We start from the raw sequence: 20916 nt of genomic DNA on the forward strand, positions 1-20916 counted from the left end.
TTGTATATGCTGCACTGCATATGAGGGTACTAAAGGTACAGGGGTAGATCCCTGCCTACTGGCTCCGCCCAGTAGGCGGAGTATAAATGTGTGTGCTCTCCGAACTGCAGCCATTTCGAAAGCAGCTGTAGGAGGCCACACATCTCTGTGTAATAAAGCCTTGATTACTCTCTACACTCATGTCGTCTTAATTGATAGTGCATCAAACACACCCTGCAGCCTGCTCAAAAATGAAAGTAAAAAGCGGACAGACAGCCCAGCTCCACCCCTCTCTGACATCACTGCAGTAGTAAACACCCATTTCTTAAAGGTACTCACACTACAGATATTTATATACACACCCATTTATAAACACCCATTTCTTAAAGGTACTCTCACATGACACTTGTCCACAGATCCCTGAGGGCAGCAGGACAGGTTAAGACAGAGTAGTTAAGAAGGCATATGGGACACTTGCCTTTATCCATTGTGGCATAGATTAAAAGAGCTTATAAGGTTATGTTGGAGCTGTACAAAATGGTGGTTAGGCCACAACTGGAGTACTGCGTGCAGTTGTCTTCGTGTCACAAAGGAAGGATGTGGTTGCACTGGAGAGGATGCAGAGGAGGTTCACCAGGATGTTGCCAGGGATGGGGAATTTTGGCTGTGACGAGAGGTTGGATAAGCTTGGGTTGTTTTCTTTAAAGCAGAGAAGGCTGAGCGGGGACCTGATTGAGGTGTCTAAGATTATGAGGGGTATGGACACCGTGGAAGGGTCTTATAATTTTAAGGTGTGGGGCAGGAAGTTGAAAGGAGATTGGAGGAAGTTATCCATAGGATGGTGGGAGTGTGGAATGCACTGCCTGGGAGGGTAGTAGAGGCGGGAAACCTCACAAACTTTAAAAAGTAAGTCAATGAGCACTTGAAATGTGGTAACATCCAAGACTATGGGCCAAATGCTGGAAAGTGGGATTAGTGTAGATTTTGTATGGTTTTGTCTGTGCAGACTTGATAGGTTGAAGGGCCTCTCTGTCCTGTATGATTCTTTGACTCTCTGTTGTCAGAGCCTATACCCTTTGCAGAATCCAGTTCCTTCAGCTGTTTCTTGCTATCTGCCTGGGTCTTCAGGAGGGGGCTTAGATGGATCATCCACTCAGCATTTCTGGGTGAAGGTGTCTGCAAATACTTCAGCCTTGTCTTTTGCACTGATGTGCTGGGCTGCCCCACCATTGAGGATGCGGGTATTTGTGCAGCCTTGTCCTCTGGCTAGTTGTTTAACTGCGCTTCAACATTCATGACTTTGGTTTGATCCATTAGGATGTGCTGCACGACATGTCAGAGTTGCATGGTTCAGACATATTAAACCGAGGCTGCCCTCTCCTCAGGCGGATGTAAAAGGTTCCGTGGCACACTTCTGAAGAGTGTATCACTCAGTGGACATCACGGAGAAAAGCAGATTATCTGGTCATTATCATATTGCTGTTTGTGTGAGCTTGCTGTGCGCAAATTGGGCCTGTGTTTCCCCCATTAAAACAGCCACTACACTTCAAAAGTACTCAATTCGGTCGACACGGTAGCACAGTGGTTAGCACTGTTGCTTAACAGCGCCAGGGACCCGTGTTCGATTCCCGTTTTGGGTCACTGTCTGTGCGGAGTCTGCATGTTCTCCCCGTATCTGCGTGGGTTTCCTCCGGGTGCTCCGGTTTCCTCCCACAAGTCCCGAAAGACGTACTTGTGAGGTGAATTAGACATTCTGAATTCTCCCTCAGCGTCCCCGAACAGGCGCCGGAGCAAGGAGACTGTGGGATTTTCACAGTAACTTCACTGCAGTTAATGTAAGCCTACTTGTGACACGAGTAAAGATTATGATTATTAAAACGCTTTGGGGCGCCCTGTGGCCGTGAGAGGCGCTATATCAATGCACGTTTTTGCTCGGAAACAGTTGAGTTTGGTCAGACGAGTGTGGCCCCTTTAAGAAGTGGGTGAATGAGCCACGTCCCCAGGCCGGTGCCAGGGACTCAGGCAGGCTGAGAGATGCCGTCTCCCCTCTCGCCTTGGGCTCTGATGCTGCTAATGTGTGTGCCCCAGTCCCTGGGCTGGGACACGGCCGAGATGGAGCTTTTCGACCTGGTGGAGGAACTGCAGGAGAACTTTTACCGGTTCCTCGGCGTGGAGCAGGTGAGGGATGGGTAAACAGGCCCGCCTCCGGCCACTGGGCTTACTCTCTGCTGCTTTTGTTGGTCCGGGTTGTGTGTCTCGGCCTGAGTGATGGTGCCGAGGCAGCTCCAGGCTGCCGGGGCCTAGCCCGGGAGCCGCTCCTTTCTGGTGAGGCGAGGCAGGGTTGAAGGAGTGAGAGCGGAGCCGGTGAGATAGGGCCCAAGTCTCCAAGCTCGCCCAGCTCACCCTCCCACCGCTCTTCTGGTGTCTGAGGATTTGTGAAAGAAAATCCCGCTCCCCATCTCATTCACTTAATCGTTTAAGACGCTCAGAAGTACAAACTCTTTTTTAAAAAAAAGTTGGCCAAGGGCTGGTGAAAGGTCCTTTGCTGCTTTGAATACATTTTGTCACAATATCTCTTTTAAGAGAGGGCTGATTTCGTGTGAAGTAGCTGCTTTGCATTTTCGTTTCCATATCAACTGAAACACCTCCAGACTGTATAACCATTGCTACAGTATGTGAGGATTGTTAATGTGTTATGTTGTAAATATGTTTTTTTTTTTTAAAAAGGGAGTATCGATGCTTATTGAAAATCATTTTAAGACTTGTAATCCTCATCCTCAATGTTCATCATCCTCTTTTTGACGTACTGGTGCTGTGTTCCTGTTGCCTTTTGGTTCCCAGATATTGTTCATTAACACACTTTTTGTAAGTCTGTAAAGATCAGAAACGCTATGTTTAATTTTGCCATGCTGATTGGTTTCAAAAGAAAAACTAGATTGGACTGGTTATGTGCACATCGCTTCAGTCTCCAGTGCAGCCGTGAAAGATGGCTCCCTGAAACACTTGCACATAACACCTTAGTTCCTAGCTATCTACGATGACAAAACAATATATAACATCCTTATTTCTTTAAAATGTATGCCCCAATCAATCTACCAATGTCATTAACTTGCTTATTTGAAATCACAAGTTTATGGAGCACTGCTCCTTCACCAGGTGAAGTGGAGGCAGATTCACAATTGCAGCATATAGGAGAGACACAATTGCAAGATAATTACAGATTGGAATGTGAATCTTTAAAGGCAAACAAATCTTTACACGACCAGACAGTGAGTGGAGTGAGTAATAATCACAGGTAATTGAGTGTGAATTATCGCAAGCCAGGATGTGGAGATGCTGGCGTTGAACTGGGGTGAGCACAGTAAAAAGTCTTACAACACCAGGTTAAAGTCCAACAGGTTTGTTTCAAATCACTAGCTTTCGGAGCGCTGCTCCTTCCTCCGGTGAAAAAGCTAGTGATTTGAAACAAACCTGTGGACTTTAACCTGGTGTTGTAAGACTTCTTACTATCGCAAGCCAGGACAGTTAGCAGGATTCTGCAAACCCAGACAATATGGTGGGGGTTACATGTAATGTGGCATGAACCCGAGATCCTGGTTGAGGCAGTCTTCATGTGTGCGGAACTTGGCTACCAGTTTCTGCTCGGCGATTTTGCGTTGTTGAGTGTCTTGAAAGCCGCCTTGGAGAATATTTACCCGAGGATCAGAGGCTGAATGTTGCTGACTGCTGAAGTGTTCCCCGACCTGAAGGGAACACTCCTGCCTGGTGATTGTTGTGCGGTGTCCGTTCATCCATTGTCGTGCATGGTGGGGGTTGTGGTGGGGGGGGGCGGGGGGGGGGAAGGAAGAGTTGACCGGGAGACATTCATTCTTGTCCAAATTCATCAACTTGTACCCAGAGAAGGAGCCAAATAGAAACAAGGCGAACACAAAGCAACTAAAATCTACTTCTAATAAACCTAAACAAAATAAGAACTCTTAAGTTCATTTATCTAAAAAACTACTATAATGAGCTGCAGCCAACTCTTCAACACTGCTCCTGTTTTTTAACTCTTAGGTTAGCAGGGAGACTCCCAACTAGAGTTAAGAAAAATGGTGACAAACAACAAAATACTAAAACCATTGCGCTCTGGACAGGGAGCTACATATTCAGAACAGCACCCCTCATAAAACTAAACCGGAAACTGTAAAAAAAATTCAACCCCAGCAACAGTGGGAAAATACAAAAATAAACATTGAATCATAATAATGTAAAGATTCACATGTCTGTCCCCAACACCCAAAAAAACTCAATCAAACACTGCGCCTTATCTGTGCTTCTTAACAAAGGAGTCCGCCTCTCCCGGCTCATCAAATAAATAATCCTTTCCCTCTAAAGTTACTCTTAGCTGTGCCAGGTACACCACACTAAACCAGACTCCACTTAGTACAAGGCAGCCTTGACTTTGAACGCAACCCTCTTGTCTGCCAGCTTCGCTCCCACTCCTTGGTAAAACCTGATGGCATAGCCCTCCCATTTGAAGTTGCGATGCTCCTTCAGGACAAGGCCTCTGCTGGAGTGTACAATAGGCTTGGTCCAACTCTGAAGGGGACGTGAATCCATCTTCCTCCACCATCTTCCCGAACATCACGGTGGCACAGTGGTTATGCTGCTGCTTCAAAAGCGCCAGGGACCCGGGTTTGATTCTGGCCTCGGGTGACTGTGTGGAGTTTGCACCTTCTCCTGTGTCTCCGTGGGTTTCCTCCGGGGGTGCTCCGGTTTCCCCCCACAGTCCAAAGATGTGCAGGTTAGGTGGATTGGCCATGGTGAATTGCCTCTTGTCCAAAAGGTTAGTTGGGGTTATGAGGATAAGGTGGAGATGTGGGCTTGAGTAGGGTGCTCTTTCCAAGGGCCGGTGCAGACTCCATGGGCAGAATGGCCTCCTTCTGCAATTAGATTCAATGACATCTGCAAAGTACTCTTTGGCGTTGTGCCTTCCACCCTCTCTGGCAGCCTTTTGCCTCCTGAACCGACTCTCTAAAGCATTTCCCTTGCCCTTCAATGATTTGTTCGCTTCAGCTACCAAAGACCTCTCTGCTTCCAATGAGGTAATCTGACCACTGTGTCTCAAAAGGGACTCGTGGCTCCATAGGCTTTCATGGTTTCATTGGTCTTCTCCAGAGCCACTCTGCTGTGGGCCAAGGCCTTCTCTATTGTCACAAGTAGTCTTAGATTAACACTGCAATGAAGTTACTGTGAGAAGCTCCGGCGCCACATTCCGGCGCCTGTTCGGGTACACAGGGAGAATTCAGAATGACCAAATTAACTAACAGTACGTCTTTCAGGACTTGTGGGAGGAAACCGGAGCACCCCGTTCAGTTTGTACTGCTCCCACCTCCCCCAGAACTGGTCCCAATGTACAGGAATCTGAAACCTTCCCCCTCACACCATCCCTCCAGCCTTGAATTCCTCTGATCTATCCTGCTATGTGTGCTCCGACTAGCACGTGGCACTGCTAGTTAATCCTGAGATCACTACCTTCTGAGGTCCGGCTTTTCAATTTACCCCTATATTCTGCATTTAGGACGTCATCTCTTTTTTACTTATCAAAGTGTACTTTGACGGTTGGCTGAACACCCTCCCTCTCCCGAATGTCCTGTAGCCACTCTGAGACTCTTTGACCCCAGTATCAGGGAGGCTAGAATGGTTCGCTGGAATTACAAGATCTCCTCTTGCAAACTTTGTTCAAACCTCCGTTGGCTGGAGCTGCTTGGAGGCTGCAGGCCCCAGTGTGGTGCATCTCCAGTGAGTTCAGATGTTCACTGGAGATGCACCAGTGAGCACCCTTTTTCTCTCTGCACTGGCTGCTGGAAAGCAGGTTGCTTTAAAGGGTCCAGTGAAATTGACAGGCCAGGGAGGGGCCAGTAAAATTGACAGGCCAAGGAGAATATAAGCGTACAGGGGAAGTGCACGAAATTTGCAGGGTGCGCTTTTGGAATAGGGGGAGGTGGCGATGGTCACTGAGCGAGCTGAGCCAAGTTTGTGGGGGGGGGGGGGGGGTTGAGCAACTTATGAATTTGGCCTGCAAGTTGAAGGAAGAAGTGTCCCATGCAGCCAGGATGTGGCGGGTATCCCATGCAGTGGTTAAAAAAGGTATGCTGAAGTGGTTTTATTTCTTCTAATTCTTCTAACTCTCTGAGTCTTATCTGGGAACTTCTGAGATAGATTCCCCAGCACTTATTTTGTGTACTCCCCACCCAAATTCGACACTTGAGGAGCTGGAAGTTACAAGCCATTACCCTGGAGAATTCTGAATTCTCCCTTTGTGTACCCAAACAGGCTGCGGAATGTGGCGACTAGGGGCTTTTCACAGTAACTTCATCGCAGTGTTAATAAAAATCTACTTGTGACAATAAAAAGATTATTATTATTGCAAGATTATAGACTGAAGCTCCTGTCGTGATACTCTGACCACTGGAACTCCGTTTTCTTTCCGGCACAGTGGTTAGCAATGGTGCCTCACGGCGCTGTAGACCAGGTTTCATCCTGGCCCCGGGTCACTGTCCGATAGGAATTTGCACATTCTCCCCGTGTCGGCGTGGGTCTCACCCCCACAACCCAAAGATGTGTGGAGTAGGTGAATTGGCCCCACTAAATTAAAAAAAAAAAAAAAATATATATATATATATATATATATATATATATATATATATATTTATTCAAATTTTCAACAACCCCCCCCAAAAGAAAGAAACAAGAACACAGCAATCAGAAATTATACATTGGATTTCCCCCATATACAATAACCCCCCCCATATACCATTCACCTTCACCCAAACGCCACCCCAAAAGACCCCCCCCCCCCCGTTCGCCCTTGGGCTGCTGCTGCTGACCTCCTCCTAACGCTCCGCGAGATAGTCTAGGAACGGTTGCCACCGCCTGAGGAACCCCTGCACAGACCCTCGCAAGGCAAACTTTATCCTCTCTAGCTTGATGAACCCTGCCATGTCATTAATCCAAGCTTCCACACTAGGGGGCCTCGCATCTTTCCATTGTAGCAAAATCCTCCGCTGGGCTACCAGGGACGCAAAGGCCAGAATACCGGCCTCTTTCGCCTCCTGCACTCCCGGCTCGTCCGATACCCCAAATAATGCCAATCCCCAGCTCGGCTTGACCCGGGCATTCACCACCATGGACATAGTCCTTGCAAAACCCCTCCAAAACCCATCCAGCGCCGGGCACGACCAGAACATATGGACGTGATTTGCCGGGCTCCCCGAGCACCACCCACATCTGTCCTCCACCCCAAAGAACCTACTCAACCTCGCCCCTGTCATATGCGCTCTGTGAGTAACTTTGAACTTCATTAGGCTGAGCCTGGCGCAAGAGGAGGAAGAATTAACCCTACTCAGGACATCAGCCCACAGACCCTCATCTATCTCCTCCCCAAGCTCCTCCTCCCACTTGCCCTTTAACTCCTCCACCGAGGCCTCCTCCTCTTCCTTCAGCTTCTGGGAAATCGCCGAAACCTTGCCTTCTCCAACCCATACACCCAAAATCACCCTGTCCTGAATCCCACGTGCCGGAAGCAGTGGGAATTCCCTCACCTACCACCTCACAAATGCCCTCACTTGCATGTACCTGAAAGCGTTTCCCGGGGGCAGCCCAAACTTCTCCTCCAGCGCCCCTAGGCTCCGGAATCGGGATCCAAACCGAGGCTCCCACCTCGCCCCTGTGTCGCCTCCACTACCCCCAGATCTTCAGCGTCGCCGCCACCACCGGACTCGTGGTGTACCTTGTCAGCGAGAGCGGCAGCGGTGCCGTCACCAGCGCCCTCAGGCTCGTACCCACACAGGATTCCATCTCTAGCCTCTTCCACGCTGCCCACTCTCCCTCCATTACCCACTTACGGATCTTCCCCAAACTCCCTAAGGATCCGCATGACCTCGTCCCCCGGTACAGCCGAAAGTACTCCGACATCTGCCCGTTCGTAGCCGCATTCACCACTGGGGCTCCATATAGCAGCCTGACCCAACTGATGAACCCCTCCCCGAACCCAAACCTCCGCAACACTTCCCAAAGATACTCCCACTCCACACGATCAAAGGCCTTCTCCGCGGCCATAACTGCCACTACCTCCGCTACCCCATCCACCGAGGGCATCATAATCACATTGAGGAGCCTCCGCACATTAGTGTTTAGCTGCCTACCCTTCACAAATCCCGTCTGGTCCTCATGAATCACCCCCGGGACACAGTCCTCAATTCTTGTAACCAGCACCTTCGCCAGCAACCTAGCGTCAACATTGAGGAGCGAGATCGGTCTATACGACGCACATTGCAATGGATCCTTGTCCCGTTTCAAGATCAAAGAAATCAGCGCCCTGGACATTTCGGGGGCAAGGTCCCCCCCCTCCCTCGCCTTATTAAAAGTCCTCACTAGCAACGGACCCAGCAGGTCCACGTATTTCCTGTAGAATTCAACCGGGAACCCATCCGGCCCTGGGGCCTTCCCCGCCTGCATGCTCCCCAATCCTTTAACCAGCTCCTCCAGCCCAATCGGCGCCCCCAAACCAGCCACCTCCACCCTCTGGAACCTCGGCTGATCTACGAATCGTCGCATCCCCTCCTCCCCGCTGGGGGCTCAGACCTGTACAGATCCCCATAGAAGTCCCTAAATACCTCGTTTATTCTCACCGCACTCCGCACCGTATTCCCCCCTCTATCCTTAACTCCACCAATCTCCCTCGCTGCCTCCCTCTGACGAAGCTGATGTGCCAGCATCCGACCCGCCTTCTCCCTGTACTCATACATCGCCCCCTGCGCTTTCCTCCACTGTGCCTCTGCTTACCCCGTGGTCAACAGGTCGAATTCCGTCTGGAGGTTCCGTCGCTCCCTAAGTAGCCCCTCCTCGGGGGCCTCTGCATACCTCCTGTCTACCCTTAGAATCTCCCCCACCAACCTCTCCCTCCCCTCCCTCTTCTCCCTGTGGGCCCTAATGGAGATTAGCTCTCCCCTGACCACCGCCTTCAACGCCTCCCAGACTACCCCCACCTGCAACTCCCCGTTGTCGTTGGCCTCCAAATATCTTTCAATACATCCCGCACCCGCCCGCACACCCCCTCATCCGCCAACAGTCCCACATTGAGGCGCCACAGCGGGCGCTGGTCCCTCTCCTCCCCCAACTCCAGCTCCACCCAATGCGGGGCGTGGTCTGAGATGGCTATGGCCGAATATTCCGTTCCCTCCACTTTCGGGATTAGTGCCCTTCTCGAAATGAAAAAAATCTATCCAGGAGTAGGCCCTATGGACGTGGGAAAAGAAGGAAAATTCCCTGGCCAGCGGCCTGGCAAACCTCCATGGATCCATTCCTCCCATCTGGTCCATAACCCCCCTAAGCACCTTGGCCGCAGCTGGCCTCTTCCCCGACCTTGGCCTAGAATGGTCCAGTGCTGGGTCCAGCCCCCCCCCCCCCCCCCTTATCAAGCTTCCTACCTCCAGCTCTGGAATCCGTTCACCAGTACCACCCGCACCCCCTGCAACCTACCACTCACCATCACATATCGACCTCCATTATCCACTACAATATTCAGTGCCTCGAACGACACCCGCTTCCCCACCAGTATTGCAACCCCTCTGTTCTTCGCATCCAGCCCTGAATGAAAGACCTGCCCTACCCATTCCTTTCTCTGCCTAACCTGATCTGCCACCTTCAGATGTGTCTCCTGGAGCATAACCCTGTCTGCCTACAGTCCCTATAAGTGCGCGAACACCCGGGCCCTCTTGACCGGCCCGTTCAGGCCCCTCACATTCCAAGTTACCAGCCGGATCGGGGGGGGGGGGGGTGACTAGCCATCTCCTTTTCTAGGCCAGCCACGTGCCCGCGCCTCCTGCACCCTCCAGTCCTCCAGGCGGCGGACCCCCGCCCCAACTACCTCTCCTACTTCCAGCTCCCTTTTGGCCAATGCAGCAGCAACCCAGCCCCCCCCCCCCCCCCGCTAGACCCTCATCTAGCCATTTTGCTCCCCCCATGACACTCCCGTAAGTCAGCTGACTCCTGCTGACCCCGGCCTCTCCCGCCATTCCATCGACCCCCCAGTGAGAATCCCCCCTCCCCTTGGCAGTCAGTGTGCACTCCTCTCCAGCACCGCCCTTCACCCCCGGCCCCGCCCCCAACTTTCCCTAACGCGGGAAAAAACCTGTGTTTTCCTGAGCTGGCCCCGCCCTCTCTGGCGCAGCTCCTTTTTGCGGCCATACCCCAACTTCCCATCCCCGGGCCTCCACCCCCCTCTTCCTCCGTGGGGCCCTGCCCCTCCAAACCGACGCCCACACTCTCCCACAGCCCCCACATCAAATCCATTCACACATCCCTACCCAGCACTCAAACAAAAAGAACATTCACCAAACGCGGTAAACACAGTAAACATCCCTCCCACGACACAACCTCAATTTGAGTCCAACTTTTCAGTCTGTATAAAGTTCCGTGCCTCATCAGGCGTTTCAAAATAGTGGTGCCGATCATGGAACGTGACCCACAATCGCGCTGGCTGCAGCATCCCGAACTTCACCGCCTTAGCCCGGTTGAAACCAGCCCTCTTCTTAGCCACCTCTGCACTCCAGTCCTGATAAATTCGGATCTCCGTGTTCTCCCACCTGCTGCTCTGCTCTTTTTTGGCCCATCTCAGAACACACTCTATGTCCACAAAGCGGTGGAACCTCATCACTACAGCCCTTGGCGGCTCGTTGGCTTTGGGTCTCCTTGCCAGGACCCGATGAGCCCCATCCAGCTCCCGGGGCCTCGGGAAAGCTCCCGCGGCCATCAGTGAATTGAGCATCGTGCTCATATATGCCCCGGCATCGGGCCCCTCCACTCCTTCAGGGAGACCCAGAATCCGATGATTCTTCCTACTCGACCTATTCTCCAGGTCCTCGAATTTTTCCGCCAACCTCTTGTGCAGCGCCTCGTGCGCCTCCACCTTCACCGCCAGGCCCAAGATCTCGTCCTCGTTCTCCAAAGCTTTTTGCCACACCTCCTGGATCGCCGCCCCTTGGGCCTTCTGGGTCTCCACAAGCTTCTCAATTGCCGCCTTCATTGGCGCCAGCATTTCGATCTTCAGCTCCTCAAAGCAGCGTTTAAGAAACTCCTGCGACCACTGCGCCCACGCTGCTTGGTCTCCACCCGCCGCCATCTTGGTTTTCCTCCCTCGCACTTTTCGCTGCACTAGGATCACTTTTTTAGCTGCTCCACTCCTGGTCCAATCCACATAATGTCGGGGGGACCTTGATGTCACCTTCCCACACTGGAAGCCGTCGAACAATTGCCATTGGGGCCCCTCTGAAGAGCCCAAAAGTCCGTTCCCGTCGGGAGCTGCCGAACGTCCGACCGAACTAGGCATAGCCGCAACCGGAACTGGCCACACTAAATTGCCCCTTAATTGGAAAAGAATAATTGGGTACTCTAAATTAATTATTTTTAAAAATGTGCGCGGCACGGTGGCACAGTGGTAAGCACTGCTGCCTCACCGCTCCAAGGTCCCAGGTTCAATTCCAGCCCCGAGTGACTGTGGAGTTTGCACTTTTTCCCACTTTCTGCTGGGTTTCCTCCGGGTGCACCGGTTTCCTCTCACAGTCCAAAGATGTGCAGGTGCTAAGGTCAATATTTTCCCGCTTCTGTAGTAGAAAGATTCAACACACTCGTTAAGACAAAATAAGAAAGCTTTATTTTCGAAAAGACTGCATGCAGTACTGGCTGAAACTTGAAGTCAGAGAGCAGTCAACAAAACTGCTGAGTCTTTCGCAAGTTCCGCGCTTTCGCAGAGAATTAGCTCAATATGGAGACATTATCATTATCAAGATTGCGTGACAACAGTATAGTCAGGAATTTGATCGGAAATACAAACGGAAGCATAGAGCAGACCTTTTATGGGGCACATCACTCATACCATTATACCTTGGAGGAAACATTGAAAGGTCGGAATAGAATTATTTCTTCCTGAACTTATCTTGTTTAATTCCTACGGCCCTGGGTTATGACGAGTTAATTTTATCAGGAGTTGCCGAGGTCCGGTGTTTTGGAATGGCTTGACCTTCGCTGATCTTTTCAGACTTCAAGTTATGCAGAGTTGGCCTTATCAGTCTTACAGTCTGAAATGGTTAGGGCAGCATTTCTTACAAGGGTCTGGTGAACTGTGAGCATTCTTTACATGGGCCTGGTGAGCTGGAATGAGTAGTTCAGCCTTTCTTACATTGTATCAAACATTTTGACCAGTCTTCCCATTGACCAGATTCCCATCATGCCATTACTTAATTCGACCATATCACACCAGTTAAGTGGATTGGCCATGCTAAATTGCCCCTTTGTGTCCAAAAAGGTTAAGTCGGGTAACTGGGTTACGGGGTACGGTGGCAGGCCTAAAGTAGGGTGCTCTTTCCAAGGGCTGGTGCAAACTCAATGGGCCAAATAGCCTCCTTTTAATCTTTATTATCACAAGTAGGCTTACATTAACAATGAAATGAAGTTACTGTGAAAAGCCCCTAGTCGCCGCGGTGCCTGTTCGGGTACACAGGGAGAATTCAGAATGTCCAAATTAACCTAATAGCACATCTTTCTGGACTTGTGGGAGGAAACTGGAGCACCTGGAGGAAACCCACGCAGACACAGGGAGAACGTGCAGACTCCGCACAGCCAATGACCCAAGCTAGGAATCGAACCTGGGACTCTGGCGCTGAGAAGCAACAGTGCTAATCACCGTGCCACCCAAATGCTACCGTGCTGCCCAAATGCTGCACTGTAAATTCTATGATTCTTTCATCAGCTCCTACAGGTTTGCAGTGTGCTTTGACTGATGCAATATTAAGGAGCTCCTGTATTGTGTCGAGCCAAGAAAACTTCTTAACTCTCTCTTATCCCTAGAGCTTCCATTCCAGAGACTTTCCATGATTCTTTCAGGGCTCTGCTTGATTCCATGCATCCAATCCTTCGTGTTGCCTCCTTTTCCCTCCTCGTTTACTGAGGTAATCTGCAGCTTTTCTGCAGGGTAGCAGGACTCTCTGTTTCGTGTGTCCCTCTGATTTGGGTTGTTCCCAGCTGTTGAATCTCCGTCCTCCCATCTGTCATCAGCATGACGTTGCTTGATTTCCGAACATCTTTCTTTAGATTATCTTTCTTTGTTAAAATAAATTTAGAGTGCCCAATTCATTTTTTTCCAATTAAGGGGCAATTTAACCAATCCACCTAACCTGCACTACTTTGGGTTATGGAGGCGAAACCCACGCAAAGACTGGGAGAATGTGCAAACTCCACACAGACAGTGACCCAGATCCGGGGTCGAACCTGGGACCTTGGAGCTGTGAGGCAGCAGTGCTAACCACTGCACCACAGTGCTGGCCTGGATTATCTTTCTTGCAAATTTTTAGGAAAGACCTGGTATCATCTGAACAGGCTGATGTTACTTACTTTTTTCCTAGTTACTTATGAATAATGCAACAATATATAACGCAGGAACTTTTACCTGGGTGTGGTTCTCTGGAAATAGTCATGGAGCAAGGAGTCCTGCATCATGGAGCTGCTAGGGATGAATGTGACGAAATCCACTGCATCTCTTTCCAAACCTGCCTTGCAAAGGCACATTCCAGAAGGAGATGGACAATAGTCTGTTTCCTATTACATCCGCCTTGAAGGCAATGTGCAGAGAGGGTGAGACTTTCGGTGTGTAGGAAAGATCTGTCGGGGTGGACCCTTTTCACCACCAGTCAAGCCATGTCTTGCTGCTTTTTTGAAAGTTCTGGCAGAGGCATTCTGACAAATTAATTTACAGTCTACTCAGGGAATCATATTGCAGGATCTACCATCTCCTTTTCTCACAGAGCTTCAAGGATGTTACATGCAGACTACTGCCTGATGCACCTGTGGCCAAAGGTATTTTTCTCAATAAACGTCTCCACGAGGTATAGGTGGATATGGCACAATACAACTGAATTGATCAGTAATGTAGCCAGGCCTGGTTTTGTTTTAATGGCAACATGCTCCTTCCAGTTTATGGCGTACGCCTTGGTCCCTCTAAATGATATCCCAAGTACCTTCAGATTTTGTGAACTGACAGCAAAGGGGACAAAGGATCACTCTGTGGCTAACTTGTTGTTGTCTCTTAATTTGGCTCTGTTTAATTACATTTGCTCAAGAGTCGCCAGGTATCTTTTGATACCGCCACAAGGTTCAAAACTGAATACTGATCAAAGACTCGATACACCAGTTAGTAAGTCCAAAAGCAATGCTCATTTATTTACACACAGTCAAATCTACTCATGCATAAAATTCTATAACCTAAACTACCACTATTACTAAAAGCCTATACTTAGCTTCGGGTGCCCACTCGGTCAGAGGAACAATGGCCATTGGTCAGTTCTGAGGCTGCTGGGTCGAGCTGTTTACAGGGTAGCAACTAGGAGCGTCTATCTCGTAGCGTGTGTTGACTTGGAACTTACTTGGTCTGCAGCAGCTTTGGCGGGTCTCCCCTCGCCAAGGCCAAGAGAGCGATTCTCTCTTAGGGAATCCTTTTTATACCCCAAAAGGGCTTTGCGCACTTTTGGGCGGGCCTTGAACTTGGCCCCAATTAATTGGGCCGTTTCCCAATCGTTCCTATCGATTTTTCCTCCAATAGAGGGGTGGGTTCCCTGGTTGCTGGGCGTGTCCTAGGTGGCCGTTGGTCTGCTTTGTTTTAGTCTCCAATTGCACCTGGATGTCTGTCTTAGCATTGTTTACCTAAATGCTGCCTTTTGTTCCTGGGGATGGCTCATTAGTATGTAGATGGTTCTGCAGTCCTGTCTGAGAGCTGCAGCTCTAATCAACCTTGCACCTGCTTGCTTTTTTCGGTATTGTCCAATTTTCCCTGCATTCTTTGCAAAGTGTCCATTTTGTAATCGGGACGTGGCTATCCCAGATGGCTACAGCCCAGCCCAGTTTGCAGAGAACATGACCTTGCACTTGCCATGATTTACATTGGCTTCCGAGCCCTGTTTGAAGAGGATGTATATGCTCAACAGCCTGCACTGACGATGATTCTGAGCAGGAAACATTTCAGAAGGAGGGAAAACCAGTAACATGTGGCAGGATGGGAAACTAAAACTTGTGGTGGGGTAGCTCTGTTACTTAAGGATGACATTACTACAATAGTGGGAGAAGATATTATTTTGAAAGATCAAAACATAGATTCAGTTTGGATAGAGATAAATAGCAACGGTAAGTCACTTGTAGTAGTGTATAGGCCCTCTTAAGAGTAACTACACTTTAAGAAAATGTATACAGGAAGAAATACTGGGGACTTGTAAAAAAGGTAGGACAATACTCATGGATGATTTTAATCTACATTGGAAGAACCAGATTAGCAAAAATAGCCTGAAAGATGAGTTCATAGTGTTTTCAGGACAATATCTTGGGACAATACATTCTAGAGGGTGACACTGGTTAGCGCTGCTGCCCTCCAGCGCCAGGGACCTGGGTTTATTTCTGGTCTTGGGTGATTATCTGTGTGGAGTTTGCACTTCCTCCCATTGTCTCCGTGGGTTTCCTCCGGGTGCTCCAGTTTCCTCCCACAGTCCAAAGATGTGCAGGTTAGGTGGATTGGCCATGCTAAATTGTACCTTAGTGTCCAAAATGTGCAGGTTAGGTGGGGTTTATGGGGTTGCGAGGATGGGGCGGGGAATGGACTTGGATAGGGTGCTCTTTCAGAGGGTTGGTGCAGAATCAATGGGCCGAATGGCTTCCTTCTGCACTCTAGGAATTCTAGAGCCAACAATAGAGCAGGCTATTCTAGATCTGATACTGTGCTTTGAGGTAGGATAAATTAATGCCCTCACAGTAGGGTAGCAGTGATCATAGCATTATTAAATTTTCGTGTTGGTTGAGGCTGAGAAATGTGAATTGTGAATCTAGGACTAGATTTTAAATAAGAACAGAAAATGCTGGAAAAACCCAGCAGGTCTGACAGCACTGGTGGAGAGAGAAACAGGGTTAACCTTTTGAGTCAGTATGACTCTTATTTAGAGCTCCGAAGAATGGTCATACAGACTTGAAAAATTAACTTCTTTCTCTCTCCGCAGGTGCTGCCAGGCCTGCTGAGCATTGCCAGCATTCACAGTATTTTGCTTCTATTTTAGTGTTTAATTCACTGTCACTTTCTCTTACGATGAATGTAGGAACTTCAGATATATGTATTATCGGTACCTGGTGCAGTAATGACTAAAAGACCTGAGTTAGTGTGTGTACGTATCTACTGCAGTAAGGTTTTAAAAGTCCTGGTTTATAAGACAGGCAGACACTGGTGCTACAGAAGGGGTAATTAAAGTATTGTAAAGGTAAGATCATCATTCATTCCAACCATGTATAGTGTTTCAGTAGGGCAAATGGAATTTTGGTTATAGAAGGAAGGTTCCTTGAGGTTTAGATAATTGAGGGGTTGTGGTTAGCTTTAGTAAGATGGCCATAACCCAGTTATTGGGTTAGAGATGATGTAGATAATGGGAGGAGCCAGGGGCTGAAGCAGTCAAGTGTTGAGTTTCAGTTTAGATTTGGATGTGAACAGAACAGGAGCTTTTTGGCAAATGCTGGAAAGTTAAACAGTAATTTAACACCAGGAAGAATCTGAAGGCTGTTTCCTGAAGGATCTTTCTCTCTCTCTCTCTCTCTGAAGCAGTTTCCCCATGGCATCTCTATGCAGCAAGTATTCCTGTGTTTGCTTACTGTATTTAAAAGTAGATTTTGACCTAAGATGCGGTTTGCTTGAGTGGAGATAAAAGGATAGCAGTTAGGAGTTAAAGTGTTTCATTTTCCCATTGAGCATTGTTTAACTGGTAATTGTATGATGTTCTTATCTGATAAAGTTAGTTTAATATGTTGTGAATAAAGTTTGTTTTAATATACCTATTTGTGTGTGGAGTCATTCCTAGAGTGAAGTAACATTTCCTCACAGTCTTACAAATTAAATAAAATATTGGGGTTTCTGTCTGGTATCCTAGAAAATGTTGGGGCCTGGTCTGGGATCGTAATACTCTTCCAGGAATGATGTTTTATCATTTAAGAAGAGGAAATTACCAGGGTCTGAAGATAGTTGGCTAAAGTGAACTTAGAAATTAGGTAAGAAGTAGGTCAGTGGAGATAAAATGACACACATTTAAGGAGATATTTTGTAACACTCAGCAAAGATATTTCCAGCAAAAAAAAGATTCTGAAAAAGATGCACGATCCATGACTAAGGAAGTTAAATATAGTTTCAAATTGAAAGAGAAAGATGTACAATTCTGAGAAGATTAGTGGTAGGTCAAAAGATTGAACAGAATTTTAAAACCAGCAAAGAGATAATAATAAGGGAGAAACTAAAGTATGAGTGGGAGTTGGCTAGAAATATGAAAACAAGTGGTAAGGGTTTCTACAGGTATTTAAAAATGAAAAGTGTAACCAAAGTGAGCATTGGTCCCTGTCTGAGCTTGAGGAATTAGTAATGAGAAATAAAGAAATGGCAGAAATAGTGAACAGATATTTTGTATCTGATGTAAATAACATCCCAGAAATACTTATAATCAAGACTTGAAAGGGAGGGAGGAACTTAAAACAATTATAGTCACCAGGGAAACGGTACTGATAAAACTGTTAGAACTAAAAGCTGATGTGACCACAGGACCGGATGGATTTTAACCTCGAGTGTTGAAATAAGTGGTTGAAGAGATAATAGTTGTGTATTGGTTTTAATATTCATAATTCCCTAGATTCAGGAAAGGTCCCATCAGATTGGGAAATAGCGAATGTAACTCTTGCAGAAAGCTACAGGCACGTTAGCGAAGCAGCTATGGTAGGAAAATGCAAGAATCTGTTAATTGCTGTGATTTTAAAAAAAAAACCCAGAAATATTGATTTTTGCAGGGATAATGTAACCTTTTTGCAACAAGACACAAGAATGTGTTATGTTGCTTCTGGAACACCAAGCTGGACATGGGGTTCAGTTTGGTTCTAAAGAAATATTTCTCTCCCAACGACTTTCTCAAGATAAGCAAGTCAAACCTTTTTTTCATAAATTTAGAGTACCCAATTAATTTTTTCCAATGAAGAGGCAATTTAGCGTGGCCAATCCACCTAGCCTGCACATCTTTGGGTTGTGGGGGTGAAACCCACACAAACACGGGGAGAATATGCAAACTCCACACGGACAGTGACCCAGAGCCGGGATTGAACCTGGGACCTCGGCACCGTGAGGCAGTAGTGCTAACCACTGTGCCACCGTGCTGCCCCAAGCATGTAAAACCTGATAACATTATTCACTGGTGGTACCTTTAATATATATGTTTTTTTTCTCTTTTCTTTTTACCCTTTTTCAAAAAAACAATTTAAGAGTACCCAATTATTTTTTTTCAAGGGGCAATTTTGTGTGCCAATTCACCTACCCTGTACATCTTTTTCCGTTGTGGGGGTGAGACCCACACAGACACCGGGAGAATGCAAACTTCACAGTGACCGGGGCTGGGCTAGAACCTGGTTCCACGGTGCTATGAGATGGCAGTGCTAACCACTGCACCACCGTGCAGCCCCATATATGGGTTTGCTTAATTGGAATATATGTATATATCTATATGGTGCCAGGGTTAGAAAATAAGTAAAATGTTGTAACTGTTAAATGTAAGCTATTTCTTTTTGCTATTGTGTTAAATTCTGCGTCTAAATGAAAGTTTGTTTTACCATAAAAGCTGTCTGCTGGTCAGTGTATTCACTCTTGTGATTCAGTAATATCTCTCAATTTTCCAAAGTAAAAAGTTGGTTCCTGGTCTGGGCCCATAACAGTAGGGTCAGGAGTGTGTTGCCTGAGAGTGTGGTGGGGGCAGGTTCAATTGAGGTATTCAAGAGGGGATTGGTTATTATCTGAAAAGGGTGAGTGTGCAGGGCTGCATGGAGAGAGGGTGGGTGAATTGTTCCTTCAAAGAGCCAGCACAGACATGAATGATGGGCTGAATGAATGGGCCTCCTATGCTGTTTCTAATCATTCTGTGAATTCACTCCTCTATCATTTTCAGTATTTTTCTTGTGCCTTTACGTTTAAATTTAAATGTCACCATGACACAATGTAACATCCTTTTTGGACAATCTAAACATTAAGAACACCAAAACATATATCATGTTACTCAGCAATGTAAAAGTTAACCACAGTTTTCCCTCCCTTTCTGATTTTTTTATAAAACACTCTACGTTTTTACCTTTGAGTTCCAGTGAGGGTGGAATGATGTGGGTTATAGTCTTCTCTGTTTGAGTTTGAACTTAGTATGAACATTGTAGCATTGATATAGATTGAAGTGATGCAATGTTGTGCTTGTTTGTAAAGTAAGAAAGCAATGATTTTAATGTTTTAGGACTCGGCACAATTAAAAGGATTCTGAAAAATAACCAATATTACAGCACATGACACACCTTCCATTGCACCATCAGCCCACATAATGACATTTTAAAAATATAAATTTAGAGTACCCAATTATTTTTTTTTCCAATTGAGGGGCAATTTAGCGTGGCCAATCCACCTAACCTGCACATCTTTGGGTTGTGGGGCTGAAACCCATGCAGACACGGGGAGAATGTGCAAACTCCACACGGACAGTGACCCAGGGCCGGGATTCGAACCCGGGTCCTCAGCACCGTAGGCAGCAATGCTAACCACTGTGCCACGTGCTGCCCACATATTGACGTTTTGATTTGAGTTTTGATAAGTTTCTTTTAATATTTTGCCTGTTTGTTACAGTGCCCCTTTAAGGAACTATTATTTCCTTCTAAATTAGTTTATTTTACCTGGTTTACCACTGGTTTAGCTCAGTGGGCTAGACAGCTGAGTTCTAATGCAGAAAAAGGCCAGCAGAGCGGTTCAATTCCCGTACCAGCCTCTACCCGAACAGGCGCTGGAATATGTCGACTAGGGGCTTTTCACAGTAACTTCATTGCAGTATTAATGTAAGCCTACTTGTGACAATAAAAAGATTATTATTTTATTATTATTCTATTAAGTGACATGTAGTTACTGTTGTATTATTGCCAAATAACAAGCCAAAGAGTTGTGATGCCAGTATTGCTGCATTTTTTGATCAGCTGAAATGAAACTGTGCTTGCATGTTATACCCGTGAAGTTGTAAGAGGATGGACACTCTACCTTTTAAAAAGCAGAATGTAAAGGGATCAGGTGATCTTTTGTGTTTTCTGAATAGACACTGACTGACTGACAGAGACTGGACGTGTCTCTAGGAGGTTAATTACAATGTAAACAACCTTCTAAGGTGCCTAATAACTGCCCCTCTCCACTTCAATTAAAGAGACTCTGAGTAACAATAACTGATGGACTCAGAGGCCTTATAGAGATGGAAATGCAAATAAAGATATTCGGAAACTATTAATAAATGAAATGTTGGTGGGGATGTCAAACATTCCCCATTGTTTGACAATTGCTTAGCCCTTCAAACTGTATGTGCGAATAATACCGAAACTGCGGTCACATGACAAAAACTAGCTTATGGCAAGAAACACCTTATCAACTGAGATCTTGGCAGACAAGGGCAGTTAATCTGGGGTACAGAAATACCAATGGGAGAAGATTCCAGCCCCTTGCCTGGAAATTCACCAGAGGCAGAGAAATGGGGCTTTTCTTTTACCTGTGGATTATAACTTCACTACAGGGGCTTGACTACAACTTCGACTGGAGAATTCAGAAACTTGCTGTTGCATGGAGCAAGCCACTTTGAGTTCATCGCTGGAAACTTCCAACTCCATTGTTTTCAGTGCACCAAGAGAGGAATCTCAGACCTGCAATGTTTTCAATAACATCTCTAGAACTGTAAGAAGTCTTACAGCACCAGGTTAAAGTCCAACAGGTTAATTTCGAATCACTAGCTTTCTGAGCACTACTCCTTCCTCAGATGAATGAAGAGGTATGTTCCAGAA

General features: G+C 47.2%; 1 protein-coding gene across 1 annotated transcript in view; it reads left to right on the plus strand.

The window, feature by feature from the left end:
• The first annotated feature begins 1929 nt into the window (after positions 1–1929).
• Positions 1930–20916, plus strand: part of dnajc1 (DnaJ (Hsp40) homolog, subfamily C, member 1) — a 328861-nt gene continuing 309874 nt past the window's right edge. Inside the window, exon 1 of the mRNA XM_072508505.1 lies at positions 1930–2157. Within this exon, the coding sequence (XP_072364606.1) occupies positions 2014–2157 (144 nt within the window). The 5' untranslated portion in view covers positions 1930–2013. The remainder of the gene's footprint in view (positions 2158–20916) is intronic.

Source organism: Scyliorhinus torazame, chromosome 6 (assembly GCF_047496885.1).
Source record: "Scyliorhinus torazame isolate Kashiwa2021f chromosome 6, sScyTor2.1, whole genome shotgun sequence".
In the NCBI taxonomy this organism is placed as follows: domain Eukaryota; kingdom Metazoa; phylum Chordata; class Chondrichthyes; order Carcharhiniformes; family Scyliorhinidae; genus Scyliorhinus; species Scyliorhinus torazame.